The 18,063-nt window shown below is 28.8% G+C and overlaps 3 protein-coding genes across 7 annotated transcripts in view; 1 reads left to right on the forward strand and 2 right to left on the reverse strand.

Annotated features, from left to right (window-relative positions):
- LOC124497731 (uncharacterized) overlaps positions 1-18,063 on the reverse strand; it is a 44,243-nt gene that overhangs the window by 9,200 nt on the left and 16,980 nt on the right. The window lies entirely within an intron of this gene.
- Positions 1,351-12,646, forward strand: LOC124497818 (uncharacterized). Of its 2 annotated transcripts, none has more exons than XM_075733867.1 (3): positions 1,351-1,493; positions 10,973-11,572; positions 11,685-12,646. In XM_075733867.1, exons 2-3 carry the CDS (start codon positions 11,167-11,169, stop codon positions 12,560-12,562), a joined length of 1,284 nt encoding a protein of 427 aa, XP_075589982.1. In that variant the 5' UTR covers positions 1,351-1,493; positions 10,973-11,166; the 3' UTR covers positions 12,563-12,646. The 2 variants fall into 2 exon arrangements, with proteins under 2 accessions (XP_075589982.1, XP_046917451.2); XM_047061495.2 differs by lacking the exon at positions 1,351-1,493 and adding an exon at positions 3,916-4,569.
- LOC124497813 (solute carrier organic anion transporter family member 74D) lies at positions 13,233-17,747 on the reverse strand. Of its 4 annotated transcripts, XM_075733860.1 has the most exons (7): positions 17,100-17,224; positions 16,876-16,983; positions 16,004-16,429; positions 15,358-15,922; positions 14,742-15,279; positions 14,308-14,681; positions 13,233-14,219 (listed from the first exon to the last, which is right to left on the reverse strand). In XM_075733860.1, exons 1-7 carry the CDS (start codon positions 17,160-17,162, stop codon positions 13,822-13,824), a joined length of 2,472 nt encoding a protein of 823 aa, XP_075589975.1. In that variant the 5' UTR covers positions 17,163-17,224; the 3' UTR covers positions 13,233-13,821. The 4 variants fall into 4 exon arrangements, with proteins under 4 accessions (XP_075589975.1, XP_075589978.1, XP_075589976.1 ...); XM_075733863.1 differs by lacking the exons at positions 16,876-16,983; positions 17,100-17,224 and adding an exon at positions 17,520-17,747; XM_075733861.1 differs by lacking the exon at positions 16,876-16,983 and having other exon boundaries at positions 17,100-17,192.

The following is an 18,063-nucleotide window of genomic DNA, read 5'->3' on the forward strand; positions in this document are numbered from 1 at the left end:
GTTGTTGTTGTTGTTGTTGTTGTTGTTGATTATGGTGATGATGATATTAAAGATCAAGATTTTTTTTCTGTCTGTCTGTCTGTCTTTCTGGTTGATCATCATCATTATCATCTTTAGATGATTGTTGTCAATTTTTTTTTGACCAAGATTTATTTTTTTTTTTGTACAAACAACCACCACAAACTTAGTGTGGAATAAAAAAAAATTGTCGATGATAATTTGATTATCGTTATCGTGGTAAGATCATCATCATCGTATCCATAGCATCCAATTTCATATTGTGTTAATTGTGGTAAATGATAAAAAAAAAATTGTATGTCATTTATGAATGATATGCAAAAAAAAACAAATGTTCGAATTTTTTTTTTTTTACTTTCGATTCGATTCTGTGGGTATACATTCAAAATGTGAAAGATTTTTTTTTGTTTTTTTGTTTTAAAAAAGGATCCAGAATCCAGATTTTTTTTTTTTTGGTTTCTTCAAAATTTCTTCCTGTTTATTATTTATGTTTGCTTGTTTTTGTGTATATTGTGAATGGATAAATTTCCATTTCAAAGATTTCGAGCCATATAATTTTCATATATATAATCTAAACAACAAGAAGTAGGAGGAGATGATGGAGAAAGATGGTAAATATTGTGTTCATGTAATCAGTGAAGATGAATGACAAAAAAAAATGTATGCATATGGCAAACAACACAAATGCACAACAACAACAACAACAACAAGATCATTAACAGATCTGTAATGTTATATTGATGGTAGGTATTTGGTTTGCAACTATTACAATGTGTACATATTCTGATTTTCTTTTCTTTTTTAGGATCAAATTCCATTTTTTTCTTGTTATTATTCCAAACAACAACAACAACCATAATGTCAACATATTATTCCATCTACCAATGGCTAAAGAATCTCTTCTTGTTTCTTGTGGTCTTCCAGTAAAAAGAAGTTATATAATGACCTTCATCATCTATATCATTAAATGTTATGTACATGGACACCAGAGAGCATCGTCATGTTTCAATGGAAAAGAAAAAAAAATAGAATTTTATATTTGAAAACAAATCAAATTAATCCATTAGTTGGATGATGGAATTTTGTATTAATGGAATATTTTGGCTTCTAAGTAAGTGAAAGAATTGATTGTTTGACCATTTTTTACATCATTTATGTGAATGAATGAACAAAATTAAAACACACATTTTTAATAATTCATCATGATCATCATCGTAGTCATCAAAGAATTGCACATTAAATTAAATATATGCAACGATATCATCATCATCATCATTATTCTCATGGTAAGAATAATTTATGAAGAAAAAAAAAGCAAAAGTAACTGGAAATGGCCCTCAAAATATTATGATAACCATCATCATTATCATTATTATCACGATCAAAAATGTATCCGATTCAACTCATCATCATCATCATCATCATTTTTTTTCCTGGAAAAAATTCATAAAACTTTTCTGTGATTAACAATTTAGGTATGTCAGGTGTGTGTGTGTGTGTTTTGATTGTTTGTTGATTTATCTAATGCTTTCTATTTCTATATGTCTAAGAAAATGAAAATCTAGAAATTCGTCGTCTTTCAAAAAAATTTTTTTTTCCATTAGTTTTTTTTTTGAAATTCAATTCTTTCACTTTTTCGTTCACCATTCTATTGTCATTGTTTGATTGTTACTGTTTAGGGATGACCAAATTCAGTGCAGTGAAAATTTTTTTTTCCTTTCATTCTTTTATTCATTCATTCGTTTTCATTTTGTGAATCATTGGAATCATCACGTCTTCTTCATGTCACACATATACATTATTGTTGCTGTTGTTGTCCGGGTGACCGGATGAAATATTTTTTTTTTTTCGTATTTGGAATTTATAAAAAAAAACGAACGAATGAATAGTGTGTGTGTGTGTGTGTGTGTGTGTGTGGTTGATTGAGTAGACGGGAATAATAATAAAAAAATTGTAGAAAACTATTCTTCTTTTTCTTATCCAACCGGGTCCAATTCGATTATCCAAAATTGTTTGTTTGACAATTCCAGGAAACATATACAAACACAAACACACACACACACATACATTTGGTATGTGAAACGTAACACAAACCAATTTCATTTCTTTTTTATATTTTTTTTCTGTTTTGTTTTGTCCACTGTTCACTGTTCATTGTGTTTTTGTCACTCAACACACACACAGACAGACAAACTAAGAAAAAAAAATGACCAACTGAAAGACAGAATAAAGTTGATTTGATGAAGTTTTTTTTTTTTTGTTCATCAATTACATTCATGAACTTATCGTGGAATTTTTTTTTTCGTTTTGTTGTTTTCTACTGCTGCTGCTGCTGCTGTCTGATATATTTTGTTGGTGGTCATAAACGAATTTAAAAAAAAATTTATAATCATCAATAAATTGAAAATTGAATGAAAAAAATCAAGTCAAATATGATATCGATGTTGTATAAAGATCAATAAATTTTGGATCATCATCATCATTTTGTTGATGGTGGTGATCCATTACGATTTTTTTTCCCAACGAGAAAATAAAACAGTTTTCATTTTTATCTTTATTCAAACAAACAAACAAACATTCGATATTCTTATATGGATTCTGTGTGTCTGTGTCAAATGTGGTAATGTTTTTACCATTGGACATCTTTATGTATGTTTGTCTGTGTGTGTGTGTGTTTTTTATTGGCATCCATTTCTTATTATTATTATTATCACAGGGTTATTATCGTTTTTTTTTCTGTGTTTGGGAAGTGGATTGCAAAAGATTCCATAGTACAAGTTTTGTGTAGATAATTTAGTTGGTGGGTGTGGGTGTGTATTTTATCATTTATTTTTTTTTCTTCAATTATTGTTGATTATTGGCCGTAATTTTTTTTTATTACCAGAAAAAAAAGATTATTATCATAATCAATGATGATGATGATGATAATAATCATTTAGCGATAACTTTTCTCATTGAACCAATAAATGATGATAACGATGGTTAATTTTGTTTTTTTTAATTTAAAATTCTAATTGAATTTCTATTTCTATTTTTTCGTTTGCACAAATCGAATCGAATTAAGAATTTAGAATGTAGAATCTAGAATTAAGAAATAAATGTATGTGTAACGAAGAAGAGCAATAAAAAAAAGAAACGCAAGACAGTGAAATTTCAATGGAATTTTATTTTCCGAGCAAAAAAAAAAAACAAACTTGAATTTGAAATTTTGGCATTTTTTTCGTCTTTCTCTTTCTCCCTGTTTGTGTTCGTATTGAGAATTAAATATTCATTCATTGGTTCCATATGGCTTATTCATTCAGAATTCTGTTTGATTGAAATAAAGTTTCATGTTTATGATTAATATTCTTTGTGCAAAATAAAAAAATCTAAACACTCTAATTAGCTGGTGAAACCAAATTCAACTGTCAATCCAACAATCATCATCATCCATTTGGCTGTTTGAGAAGATTTTTTTTGTTATTCTACCAAAAATGATTATAAAATTGGCAATATTAAAATCGACCATAAAAACCTTACGTTTTTTTTTTGGGTAGAGGTGTTCGAACAACAACAACGACAACTGAAAGAATTAACATAAAAAAACAATTTCCTACAAATATCATCATCATCATCATCATCATCATCATCACTTCTTGAATTACGTGAAAAAATCATTTTTATTTTTTTCACAAAAGGTTCCCTATATCGATATGATTTTTAGCTTTTTCATTTTTTTTCTCGGTTAATTCGGTTATTATTATTTTTCTTACATTTTGCTATATTGATTTCAGTGTTTGTGTGTGTGTGTTAGTGATATATGAAAATACGCGCATACTCGATACTTGTACATTTTTTTTCGTTGGCATTCTGATTCTGATTCTTTTCTTTTCATTTCATTTCATTTTTTTTTCAAAGGAGCATGTGTTTGCGTGTGTGTGTGTGAGACTTTTTTTTTCTTCAATATAAAAATTCCTACCAGCAGCAAGTCTTGATTACGTTCACACTCACACACCAGTCATCATTATCATCATGATCGAATCAGTTGATCTCCAACAACAACAGAAAAAAAAAATTTTTTGAATTAAATAACCACATAGTCGTTTATTGATTCTGTCATGATTCTAACAGAATTCTATTTCATTTTTTTTTTTTTTGTTGCAAATGAAAATCAATATAAAAATTTGAATTCTGTTTTGTGTGCGTGGGTGTGTGTGTGTGTGTGCCTTTTTTGTTTCAAATCTTAATGTCACAATTGTCTTCAGGGTCTTCAGGCTCCAGAAAAAAACAAAATTTTCATCAACATTAATTGATTGACACACACACACATATCACATTTCTATAGTCGAATTGTTCAAACTTTTTTTTTTGTTGCACTCGAGAAACAAAAAGTATTCATCATTATTATTGTGTTTTGGCCATTGGTCGGAATTATAATTGCCAAGAATTTGGTGTTTTTTTTCCTCTTTTTTTTCTTGTTGGCTACAACAGAATTTTCTTTATTCATTCACTCATCATCATCATCATCATAGAATCATCAATTGAATGTGTCGATTATGAAGACAAATTTAAGTAAGTCAAGTTTTGTTTCTGTTTTTGTTTTATTCTTCATCATCATCATTATAATTATAACAAAAAAAAATTAATCTCCTTTTGTTTGGCCAATATTATCGGTGGTCATCGATAATTTTTGCCGAAAAAAAAAGTTTTTTTTTCTTTTCAATTCTTGACCATGTTTTTTTTCGATAAAAAAATGCTTCAATTTATATATTGAACTCTAGTTATAGATAGATAAATCAATAAAGCCAGTGAGAATAAAAACAAAAATCGATAAATTTCATTTATATTTGTTTGTTTGCTTTTTATGTTTTTTTTTTTTATTTTTTATTGAATTTCCATCTCTTTTTTTTAATTTTGTTCATTTCTGTTGTTGTTTATCGCATGCATAATATGATTGATGTAGTCATTTTTCATGGCCACAACAACAACAGCAATGACAATGACAACAAAAAAAGATGTAAAATTTTCTCAATTTTTTTTTCACTTGTTCAGTTGTTTATGAATGTAGTTTTAGTTGTTGTTTTTTTTATGCTGTTTCGATGATGATGATAATAATGGCCCATGTTTGTCAGCATCATAATCATCATCATTATTATAGGCATTTTATGTTTTTTATTTCGTTGAAATTCAAACCCAAATAATGATTTACAAACTAAAAATTGAACAAAAAATTTTGTTTAGCAAATTTTTTCAGTCAGTCAGTTAGTTTTTAATTTATAATGAGAAATGTATAATAAAAAAAATAACGATGATGATGATGATGATGATATGCAGATTATCTGAACAAAAAAAAAATTGAAAAATGTTTTCCGTTTTCTTCGTTTTTTTTGATTTCAAATAATTGTGTCGTATTACCACCATCATTGTATTTTTTTTTTCATGGATGAATGTTTTTATTATTATTATTCCATTATCAAGATTCTGGTTTTGATTATTCCATTTTTTTTTATCGTGTACTGTGCATATGACAAACAAACAAATAGAAAAAAAATTGAATTTTAAGCAATAGGGCAAAAGAAAAAAAAAATTTGAATTTGAAACAAATTCAATTCTTGTACACAACATACACACACATACATAGAATATTCTGCAATTTATGGTTATTTATTTGTTGGTGATTTATTCTTATTCAATAATGATGTTGTCGTCGTTGTAGTTGTTGTTGATTTTCGATTTATTTAAGCGAATTTTTTTCTTCTTTTTTTTCTTTTTTTTTGCCCATTACATTGGTCATTTTTTTTTCTTTCGCATGAATGTCGAAATGTTACGAAAAAGAAATAGTAACGGCAATGATGATGTGAAAATATTGAAATTGCATTTCCTGAATGTAAACCATAATTTTTTTTCTCTGATTTAATTCAATGTCGCCGGTTGTTCATCACTCCATAGACACACAATATGTTGTTTTTGTGTTGTATATGAAAAAAAACCGGGCAACTTGAACTAAATTTTTTTGCCCGGCCACAATGTTTGCCGATGTCAATCAGTCAGATAGTCAGCCAGTCAGTCAGTCAGTTTATTCATTCATTCAATGTTTGTTGTATATGATACTTTTTTTTCGTAAAAGTTTTGTTTGCAAAAAAAGAAAAGAGTTTGTTGTTGGCGTTGATGGTAGGAAATGCAAAGCGAACTTGAAACTTTTTTTTCCCATTTTTCTGCCCAACAGCTGTGTTAAATGATTCTTCATGATTTCTTCTCTATTCTGTTTATCAACAAAAGATTTTTTTTTTCTCTTTGATCGTAAACTCTTTATTTTCAGAAGTAAATTCCGAATGTTGATGATGTAATTTCTTGAAATAATAAAAAAAATGGTCAATTACGTTGAAATACGGAATATGAAATGTTTCTAAAAATAAATTACACACACAAAAACATTTTTCATTCATTCAATTTCCGGTCAGTATTATGGTAATAATAATTGATAAAAAATTCAAAATAAGTCAGTTTTATTAATGTAATACAATTATAGATTTAATGATGATTTATTTGCTTCCATTGGTAGTTGAACCAGCTTTTTGGGAATCATATTCAGCGTTTATAGATTCACAATTGTGAATTGATTCTGTTTTATATAAATGAATATCAAATGATCTGGTCATAAAATGTAAATAAATACTGGCATCACATTGATTATGTCTTCGTGGTACATTTTTACAGCGGTAATATTTTTTCATTCCATCTTTGGTATCGTTCGTATAATGGTAACCCCAAATTTTTTGCGACTTGATAAATTCCATAGCTTCTATTTTTGAAGTGAATTTTCGATCGAATATCCACATTTTTTTACGTTGTTTACGCCTTTTTTTCGACACTTTGCCAATTGTTTGATCAGCATTTGTTTCATAATCATCACCATCAGATTCATATTGTGGAACTATTGAGTATTTAGACTTGGATTGCTTGAAACGTTTCATTGTAGTTTCGAATGTTGAAAAATGGATTTAATTCTTGAAGTAAATTTAAAGATGAAATAAGAAGTTTTGATGATATAATAATAACAATTAGCCAGCAAATAAGGTATCGAATGCTAGTTTGGCATGGCCTTTTTATATGATTTTTGGATAGTCAACCTGCAAATCGGTTGACCATGATATTCGTTGATAAGCAACTATCTACCACTTTGAAGTTTATGATATCACCTTATCACACCGTCCTTGAAGGAAAGTGGTGATCGTGTTTTCTTTGTTATTCAAAGCCATAGATAAGTCCATCGTTATCGTAAAAAGTTCGTTTGTACGTAATAAAATTACGAGTAACTCGCAGGCTATCAGTGTTTTTTTGCTGATTGCTAAAGTGACCATATTCAATTGATTTACTGATATTTTCATTTATTTACTGACCAATTACTGATAAAAGCTTATAAAAATTGATTAATTCCCTCAAAATACTGACCAATTATATTTATCTCGATAAAAAAACAAATAGACAATTTTTCAACCAAAACAATAACAAAATGAGGGTGAATTATATTATAGAAAAATTAAAATGATTCGTTGACAGCAGCTTGAAAATTACCATCATCATCATCATCATCATTACCATAAGTGACTAAACCTAAATTTAATAAAAAAAACAAGATTTCTGTTGAACGATGAAAAACAAAACAAAACAAAACAAAAAAAAATTCGTGCCTAAAAACATTGGCTTAGGTGGTGGTGACCCTCCGAAACCCTAATTAATAATGTGTTTGTGTGTGTGTGTTTGTTGGCGTTGGTCCAAACAGACAAACAAACAAACGAAAAAAGTTAATCTCAAACACATTACGATCATCATTTATACACACACAGGGAGTGAAAGAGAAAATCTGAAAAAAAGCCTACGGATGAGAATTCATTAGGCGCATCATCCACATAATCATCGTTTTATTTTCTGATTTTCATGTGTTTCTGTTGGAATGAATGAATGAATGAATGAAACGTAATGATAATGAACCTAATGAAATGCAGACATTTTCCTTCCCCCTCCCTCCCCCTGACAAATACATTATAGAATTATAATAAAAAAAAACAAACACAAAACAAACAAACAAACAAACAAATGTGCAACATTAGTTTCTACATTCAGATACAAATATAGAAAGATAAATAGTTGGCAAAAAAAAGAGAGATGGTAGGGAAACAGAATCGAATTTTGAATCGTTTTTTTCTGGTTGGTGATGATGATGATGATGATGATGAATCCCACAATGTTCATTGTTTTTATTTTGTTTTTTTTTTTTTTTTTTGGTCTTACCATTTGATTTAGCAGAATTTTCTCTTATGGTTCCAACCAATGATGATGATGATGATGATGGAATTTAATCTTGGATTTGCCAAGCTTGGCAAAATCTATCAATTTATGTTTATGTAAACAAATAGTCATTATCATCAGTAGATGTATATCTAAGTGAAAAAGTGGAGGTTAGTTTGGTGGCAAATTTTTTCTATTTTGGTTGTTTGTTTCACTAATTAACATTGTTGTCTTGTCCATAAATTGTCGGTTATTCTGGAGATGAAAAATTTCACATTTTTTTTTATTGAAACATTTCCCTTCATTTCAATTCTGAATCAGATCAGATGAAATTGAAAGTGGACAATCCCAATGGACAATTTCATTTTGATTTTTTTTTTTTTTTTTTTTTGATTGAGTGTTGAATGAGCAAAAAAAAAGTAATAATGTTCGAATCATTCTATCATTCGACTGCAATATCAATTTCAATGTCCATCTATTTGGATTGATTTTTTTTGCCCCATTCTCTCTCTCACTCACTTTTGGACCATTTTTTTTCATCAATTCGTTGTTTGTTTTGAACGTCAAGTTTACCATTCGTCAAAACCATTTTCAAATTTCATGATGATGCCAAATAAATTTTCCATTAAAGAAAATGAAAAAAAATGGACCGATTTACCAAATGAAAACTTGTGTTTTTCGAAATGGTTTTTTTTCTCATTTCGATAACCAAATCCTGATGTTTGAAATTGGTTGTCGTTTTTTTTCCGTCCGTTCGTCTTAAATTTCAATTTTCGTTTTTAGGTCTTCGGTATTTCTGGTCGGTACCAGATTCTTTTTTTTCGGGGGAAAAAAAGATGAATGAATGAAAAAAAATTTTAAAATCAATATTTATTCTTTCTATTTAAATCAGTCAATTTTTCAATTCATAAATAAACTATTTTGACACAAACAACAGTGAGCATGAGAAAGAATTTTTGTCTTTGAACAAGAATTCGATCAAGTGCCGTGCGTCATCATCATCATCAATGTTTTCATCAAGTTACGATTTTTCCACAACAAAAAAACTTATCTTTTTTATCGAGAATATTCACACGATAGATTTGATTATGATTTTTCCACAATCATCAAACTTATATGGTTGCTGAGTAATAATAACGAAAACAAAACAAAAAAATAGGAAGCCAAATTCCTTTTCATCAGAAAAAGAATTTGGAATTTCTGACGCACACACGTATGCACACAATTTTGTTTGTGAAAACGTGTTTTTTTGTTTGTTTGTGGTTCATTACATTCATCACCCAAAATAAATGAAAAACATCCAATATAAATCAAAATAGGAAAAAGAATTACTAAGAATTATTACTAGATGGATGGCTAAATGCACACACATACACACGCACACAGTAGTTTGATTTAGAGTGTAAATAGAGGATTCGAACAGAATCGAACAGAATTCATTCTAGAATCTCAAAAATCTCTAATTCCGAATAAAATAAATGGCCAAAATGAACATTTTCTGATGATGATAATCGCATATGATGATAACATCTTTTGAATTTATTGTGATGGAAACAAAACAAAAAAAATTTTTGGTGATTTTTCTTCCTTTCAACCAAGCAAATTGTTTCACACATTCTAGTTGTTTTGTTCTATTCTTCATTCTGAATTCCGTTTGGTTTTTTTTCTTCATTAAATACACACTGAATCAAAATTAACGATAAATGCAAGACCGAAAAATATAAAATCCAGATGAACAAGAGAAAAAAAAATTCGAGCATGAAATGATGCCTGAAGCTGTCGATTGCAGCAACCAGCAACAACATACAACTTATAATTATAACAAAACTGAATTGAAAAAACAAAAATAAACAACTGTCATAATTGAACAATGGCTTTGTTGTTATTGTTGGTGGTGGTGGTGGTGTTTGAAAAACGCTGAAATAACAAAACAAAAAAAATGATGAAAAATCAAAAAATTAAAATGCATCACCCACACATACACACACACACACACATGCAGAATTCCATCACTTAATAATAATAAACAGAAATGGAATCGAATCAAAAAAAAAGAAAAAAAAATTTCATTCATAAAATGAATTGTTAGAAAATAGAAAATCCTTCGAATTTTTTTTTCTACTCTCACTTTCTCCCTTTCTTGTTTTGGTTAAAATCATCATCATCGATCATTCCAATTTGTGTGTGTGATGAAAATTTTTATTCTCTTGTGGTTAATTCCAAGTAGAAGAGAATCAAAAACAAAAAAAAATTCACTTGATTTAACCGCCAATAACTGATGGTGGTAATGATGGTGATGGTGGTGATGATGTGAAAAAAAGGGTTCAAAAATTCTTTGCGATGAAAAAAAAAGTTCTAACAAAAACAGCAACAACAAGATTGATCTGTGATGGTGAATCTGTGATTGATTCTGGTACAAAACTAAGCGAATGGAGAGTAATAAAAAAATTTAATTAACAAAATTCAATCCGCTTGTAATTAATTCTAATCATTCATGAAAAAAATTAGAGTTATAATCCATTAATATTCAATTTGATTTTGAATCTGGATGTTGTTTTTTTGTTTGTTTGTGGGAGAAAATTTTCATTTTTTTTTTTTTTGGCGCGCCATTATATATTACATAATAGATCATTAATCAAATTGATTTGTTGTTTTTTTTGTTCTTGTTCTTGTTTTTTTTTTCTAGTTTACACATTACTTGCATTGTATTTGGCCGATGTAAGCAATGTTATATTATTTCATCTGGTACATATTTGTACATTTCGTTTGAAATTTTCATCATCATCATCATCATCATCATCATCATCGTCATCATCATCATCATCGTCATCATCGACAACAACCAATGATGAACATACAACAACATTTAATCGTATCATAATGATTGCATCAGCCGATATGGCTGTAAAATGTCCACCAGATCGTTTATTATTTCCATGTAAATGTCATCATAATGAACATATTATATGTACAGAATCAATGACCTATAGCTTGATGCATGTATTTCGTGCCATTGGACAATCAATGTATCAATCGATGAATATTCATTATCATTTGTCATCATCATCATCATCATCGATTGATAAAACATCCGATCATCAGCCACCAATACCATTATTTAATGAACTTATTCTATCAAATAGTTATTGGAATGAATTAGATGATAATCTATTTCAATATGTTCGTTTTCAACGTATCATTATGATTGATATGAAATCATTAATACGTATACATTCGAATGCATTCAATGGTACCAATAATGATGTACAATATTTAGAGATTAAAGGTGATGGAATAAATCTAAGAATTACAAAAAAAAATGAAAATGAAAATTAAAAACAAAAATTCATTAATCAAAGAAAGTGATTAATATATTCTTGTTTATTCTTTTTTTTTAGGCGAAAATAAACTTGGCCAAAAATATATTAATCAATTATTCGATGCCTTAAGTTCATTACAAATGGCAAGAGAAATGCGTTTAGAATTGAATCAATTAGATATGATACCAAGTTATGCATTTCGTGATATACAGATGAATTATCCATCATCATCATCATCATTTGATCAACAAAATATGGTTGAAAATTGGAACATAATGAATCGAAGACGTATACGTTTGGAACGATTACATATCATTTCAAAATCATTAACACAAATATCAAGTTATGCATTCTATGAGCTCAATACATTACGATCAATAAGGATTCATTCAAAACATAATGATGGCCTACAAAGAATATCGGCACATGCATTCGATCTGGCACAACCATTAAGTCATCCATTGACAATTGATTTACGGAAAAATCAATTAAAATTATCTTCATTTGAATTGGATGCCTTTCAACAGGTTAATCGACCAGTACATTTGGATTTATCGGAAAATAATCTAACATCAATACCGCAAACAATATTTGAACGTTTTCTCAATACAGATGTTAAGAATACGATACGTATAGGTGAAACAAATCCATTACGTTGTGATGATTGTTGCCTTTATTGGCTATTGAAAGATCGACAAATTTATTCTTCACAAATACATGATGCTATTTGTCAATCGATTAATGCCAATTTATGGCGTCTAGATGAATCAACATTTCGACCATGTTCACAGGATGAACATTATCAACCACAATTAATCTTCCGTAATAGTGCCCATTCTATTCATCAACAATTATCATCATCTACGATGACAAATACAAAACAACCAAATCGACATCATCATTATTATCATTTAACATTTCTTTTTTCATCATTTATAATGATTTTATTAATATGAAAAAAAAATTTTAAAAATATCAAACAATAATAATATGAATCGATAAATAAATGTTTAATTATTGACCCTTAAATAAATGAAAAATTCTTCGACAATTCTGTAGATGTGAATGTGAAAACAACGAAAATAATTTTTTTCTCACTTAATCATTTCGCCAAATTCAACCAAGCTGAAATTATGTTTCATGTTATCATGGGTTTTTCCATCATCATTCGAATTCGAATTCTAATTCTATTTTGACAGATGTTGGTTCTTGTTCCGTGTGTGTGTGTCGGGTGTGTAAGTTTTTCTTTTGATTTCGACCCAAAGAAAGAAAAAAAATGACATGATTTTTACATTTGATCCTACATCATTTGATAGTGGTAGAAAAAATCTGGTTAACAAAATATTTCAACCATGAAAACAATCATCGTATCACACAAACACACACACACTAAAATAATTATTTTATGGTGATGATTGAATTTCAATTTTTAGAAACGGAAAAAAATTGAATTTTTTTTTTCATTTTACAATCCACAAATTTTTGATAATCAAAATTTAAATTAATTTTATTAAAACACAAGAAAAATTCACGTTCGATTCAATGGGAGGAAATAAAAAATCAAACGGGAAACCATCCACCAAATCATCAGTAAAAGTTCATCATCATTCATTCATTCATTCACCGTTTACTATTTGAGCCAATTTTTTTTATTGATTATTAAAAGAAAAAAAAATTTGTCGATTTATAATTTATGAATAGACCAAGGGAATGGATGGATGGATGGGTGTGGAAAATGTGAAAATATGTTGGTCGTTGGGGTTGGTGTACATGGCGGTATTCTTTGTCTTTGTTATATAATAAAAAATATTAAATAATAAAACATTGCATAGAAAAAGAAAGGAGAAGATAGAAAAAAAAAATTCCATATGTTAAAAAAAAAGAAGAAAGACAGACATTCTAAATGTGTATGCTTGTATGTTGCAGATGAATGGATCGATGTTCAACGGTGATGATGATGATGATGATGAATTTGAATGTATTGGCATGATTCGAATTCTGATTCTTGTTCAAAAAGAATCGATCGATCAAATAATAATAATAATGATAGAAAAAATATGAAGAATCTCATCTGCTCTGCATGTGTATTTGTAATATATATTATATAAACGAGGTGCTATTATCATTTGTCAGCATTTAACTTTTGACAAGAATATTCTTGATGTTGTTTTTGGCGGTGTTTTTGTTCTTGCTATGCATATTATTATTATTATCATCATTTTTTTTCTATATGATGATGATTATTATAATCACACATTTCAGTTTGATGTATAAAATTTATGGATAATTGTTTGCCCATTTTTTCATTGATTATTGTTGTTGGTCGTGGTTGTCGTTCTTGATCAATATTATTTTTGACATTAACACCATTGTCATTGTCGTTATCATCCTCATCATCATCATAAAAATTTTTGATTCGATCAGCAAAGAATATCATTATAAAATCAAATATGCTGCCAAGTGCCATGAAAAATACGCATGCACCATGAAAATAATAACGGAATTTCTCTTGATCATATAGCCAACAATTTCCTGTTTTACCACAACTTGATTCCCAAACTAAACAAGCAGCATCGGCAATACTACCAAATATTAATGGATATGGGATGAATGCTATTGAGGCAAAAAAAAACAAGTAAATAAAGATGTAAAAAATGAGATTTAAATGTGTGTGTGTGTGTGTGTTTGTTTTCAGACAAACCCAAAATGGCCATGAATGATGATGCAGCACCCATTGTGAATCCTTTATCCATTGGTTCGACTGATCGGAATGAAATCAATGCATTAGCAGTACGAGCAGTAGATGATACGATAGCACCACAAAGTACAACAATTAGATAGGTAAATAAATTCGTACAATTATCAACATCACTTTGACAATAACCGATTGTTGCTTGACTATTTACATCGTTTACACATGAACAATCGGTAAGTGTTTGATTCGAATCAAACATTTGTCTACAGCCAGCATAACAAGGTGAAAAATATGTTGTACGTCCATCGGCACCACAAACCGGTGAAAATGAACTAACTGTACATGAACAATGCTGATTACATGGAGCATTCAATGCGAATCTATGAAAAAAAAACAATAAATCATTCTATATAAATAATCGAAACATTTCATAACAATACCTCCCCATTGAATCATAATGACCATCAATCTTCAGTGGATCACAGCCCAAAAACATTCCGGAACCAAGTGTGAAAATTGATAAACCTTCAACAATGAACACATAGATCAATATAAAATGAGTGGACGGTCGAAACAATGAGATAATTGCACCGCCAAGCAATATACCGATGGCCATTGGCATGATCGATGTTGTACCGGTTATAAAACTGGCCGATGATGATGATTGTCGAAATTGTGATTCAATATATTTTGTTTTCAACATAATATATCCACCGATACCGATATAACGGAATATACTACCGGCTAGATATAGCATGATAACCGGATTTGTAAGAAAACGTTTCAATGCCTGTATACTACCACCGGCTGCTTTCATTTTCTTTTTCATTTTATCTGCTTTTACAGATGCATTTTTTAATTGTGCCGGAAACAAAAACAATGGTAATGTTGCAATAAATAATAAAACACCAACGATACAGAATGCAAGCCACCATGCACCGACAAAACGTGGATCTTTTCGTGTGATTCCCGGATCGACTAAATGAAACAAGAAAAAATTAATTTAAAATAATGCTAAAGTCATCAGAAATAAAAACGAACAAACAAAATATTTACCAAAAGGATTTTCAAAAAATCTCAAACAAAATGATGACAATAAATAACCACTAGCCGGACCAATCAATCGTATGGCTTGTATGATGCTCATATACATTGGAGAATTTTTCTTGCCAACATTATCATCCAGATAAGGAAAACCGATGACAAAAAAACAGGTAAAACCAATACCTCTGAAAAAACTACCGAAAAATAAAATCACCACAGCCAACCATTTTGTATGACCACGATTATTTGTACATTTCATTTCATTCATTTCTGCATTATCATCTGAACACAATTCGAATGGTTTACGATTTTGAAACATTGAAGGACCAGCCAATATTGGTATTGTTGACGTTGTTGTTGTTGTTGTTGTTGTATTTGAAATATTCAAAGACCAATTATTATTAGCAGCAATGGTCATATTATTATTATTCCCATTATGTACAAATAATTCGGCCGGTCCATAGATAAAATATGGCATAGCTGTTAAGAAACATGAGAATGCCAAAAACATTTCACTGAATGCAATCAATCGTGCACGATTAAAACGTACGGCAATATAGCCAACAATTGGACTTAACTTTAAAAAAAAAATAAATGATGATTTGAAATTAGAAATTGAAAAAAAAAGAATCGTCATCATCATCATTATCATACTTACCATAAATTGTGAAATATTATCAGCAATCAAAATGATTCCAGAAATTCTTGAATCGAATGCATAACGTTTTTCCAATGTACTCATTGTGGAAAAAAATATCGGTCCATTCATACTTTGTATAATACCAACCAATGATAGATTGATAAGAAAAAATATTGGATTGGAAAATATTTGCAACCATTTTGGACGCCAAGAACCAATACCACAGGATGTTAATTCATTATCATCATCATCATCATCATCAATATTCTTATTCTTATTATCATCATCATCATTTTTATTATGTTGATCAATAGCAAAATTATTCTGATTTTTAAAAACGACGGACGAATCTATCGATTTTCGATAATTTGACATTATATTTTTTTCCACTTGATTTATTAGTGTGATAGATAGATATTTGGATGAATTGAAAAATTTGTAAATCTGTAATAGAAATGAAAAACAAAATTATTGTTGAATAGTTATTGAATGTTTGATGATGAATAATGAATAAAAATAATGAAAATCAGTGTTATTCAGCCATAATCATCAATAGTTTCAACAACAACAAAAAAAAACATCATAATCATTCGATTTAAATAAAATAATCGGTATCGGTTTTTTTTATGATTTTCTGTTTTCATTCAAATTGATAAATGTGGGTAATATCGTCCATTTATAGACAATATCATCATCATCATCAATAAATCAATCAATCAATTTGTATAAAGTGATGATGATGGATCATATTACTAAAATCGAATCAAAATAAATGAAACAAGAAACAGAAAAAAAAATTTGAACTTTGTCTATGGGGAAAAAAATGAGCAAAAATTTTTTTTAATACAAAAATTCAAAAACAAAGAAAAAAAGAAAAAAGTCGGTCAAACCATCAAATTTATTGGATTTTTTCCTTTCTTCTTGTCCGTTTTGCAGGATGATAATAAAAAAAATTGACAAATGTAAACAAACCACAGACCAACACAATCACAAAAAATCTGGTAATGTCACATTAAATTAAAAAAAAAAAAAAAAAAAAAATAAAAACGAAAACATCATAATTATAGGGAAAGAAAATCTTATTTTTTCATCACTAATTCATTCATAAAACAACCTGATTCAACAACAACAACAACAACAGGTTGTCACTAATTTCAGAGACACGCAACACACACATTAGAAACACACCGAATTAATGGCATTGATAATTTTATACGGTAGTTGTATTTTTGTGTGTTATTAAATTTTTTTTTGTTTCTTTTCATTACGAGTTTTAAATTTCACATTACTATTTGCACTTTCACATTGTGTTGTTAGCCTTTATACACACACACACCTACACTGTAAATGCAGCTAAAAACACATGACAAACAAAATATATAAAACAGTCATGTCAAATTTCGAATCATCATCATTTGTCAACCAAGTGAAAATGATAATAAATTCGTTTATTTTAATTGAAAAAAAATTGATTAATCAATCAATCAATCTTATTAATAAAAAAAATGACAAAAAATGTTGTTTGACTACTTACCAGGTGATGGTTTGATTTTTTTTTCAGATGATAATAACGGTGATTGTTCGCAACGTTAATGATAATGATGATTATAATGGTCGTCGTCGTCGATGATGATGATGATGATGATGATCAATATTTATTTAAACATGATTTTTATTTAATCGTGGATTCTTCAAAAAAACAACCAACATCATCACGGTGGTTTTTTTCGGATTCTCGTTTCGAATGTCTTTGATGACGAATTTCGAATGGTTTTTTTTTCTTCATCCACAACAATATATCTGTTTGTCTATTTGTCTGTCTGTATGCTGCTGCTGCTGCTAATGCTTAGCACGTTTGACATTGGACATAACTACGACGACGACGACGACGATTAAATCGATGATGAAATATTGTTCATGGTTCCGCTATATTATGTCAATCATTTTTGTCGATTATTACGTAATATATTGATCATTACATTCCATAAAAAAATTTCCAGTCCATCAATTTACGTTTTGTTCTTCCGTTGAAGGTTGCGTTTATTTTTCTAATTTTTTTTTCTACGAATGAAACAAGT

This window comes from Dermatophagoides farinae, chromosome 9 (assembly GCF_024713945.1).
Source record: "Dermatophagoides farinae isolate YC_2012a chromosome 9, ASM2471394v1, whole genome shotgun sequence".
NCBI classification, from domain to species: Eukaryota; Metazoa; Arthropoda; class Arachnida; order Sarcoptiformes; family Pyroglyphidae; genus Dermatophagoides; species Dermatophagoides farinae.

Excerpts from the sequence above, each read along its gene's own strand:
- LOC124497818 (XM_047061495.2), top strand. Across the intron at positions 11,573-11,684 it reads ACAATATTTAGAGATTAAAG|GCGAAAATAAACTTGGCCAA; the intron begins GTGATGGAATAA and ends CTTTTTTTTTAG.
- LOC124497813 (XM_075733860.1), bottom strand. The coding sequence starts at position 17,162 with ATGTGTGTGTTGCGTGTCTCTGAAATTAGTGACAACCTGTTGTTGTTG. Across the intron at positions 14,682-14,741 it reads CATTATGATTCAATGGGGAG|ATTCGCATTGAATGCTCCAT; the intron begins GTATTGTTATGA and ends TTTTTTTCATAG. Across the intron at positions 14,220-14,307 it reads ATCATTCATGGCCATTTTGG|CATTCATCCCATATCCATTA; the intron begins GTTTGTCTGAAA and ends TTGCCTCAATAG.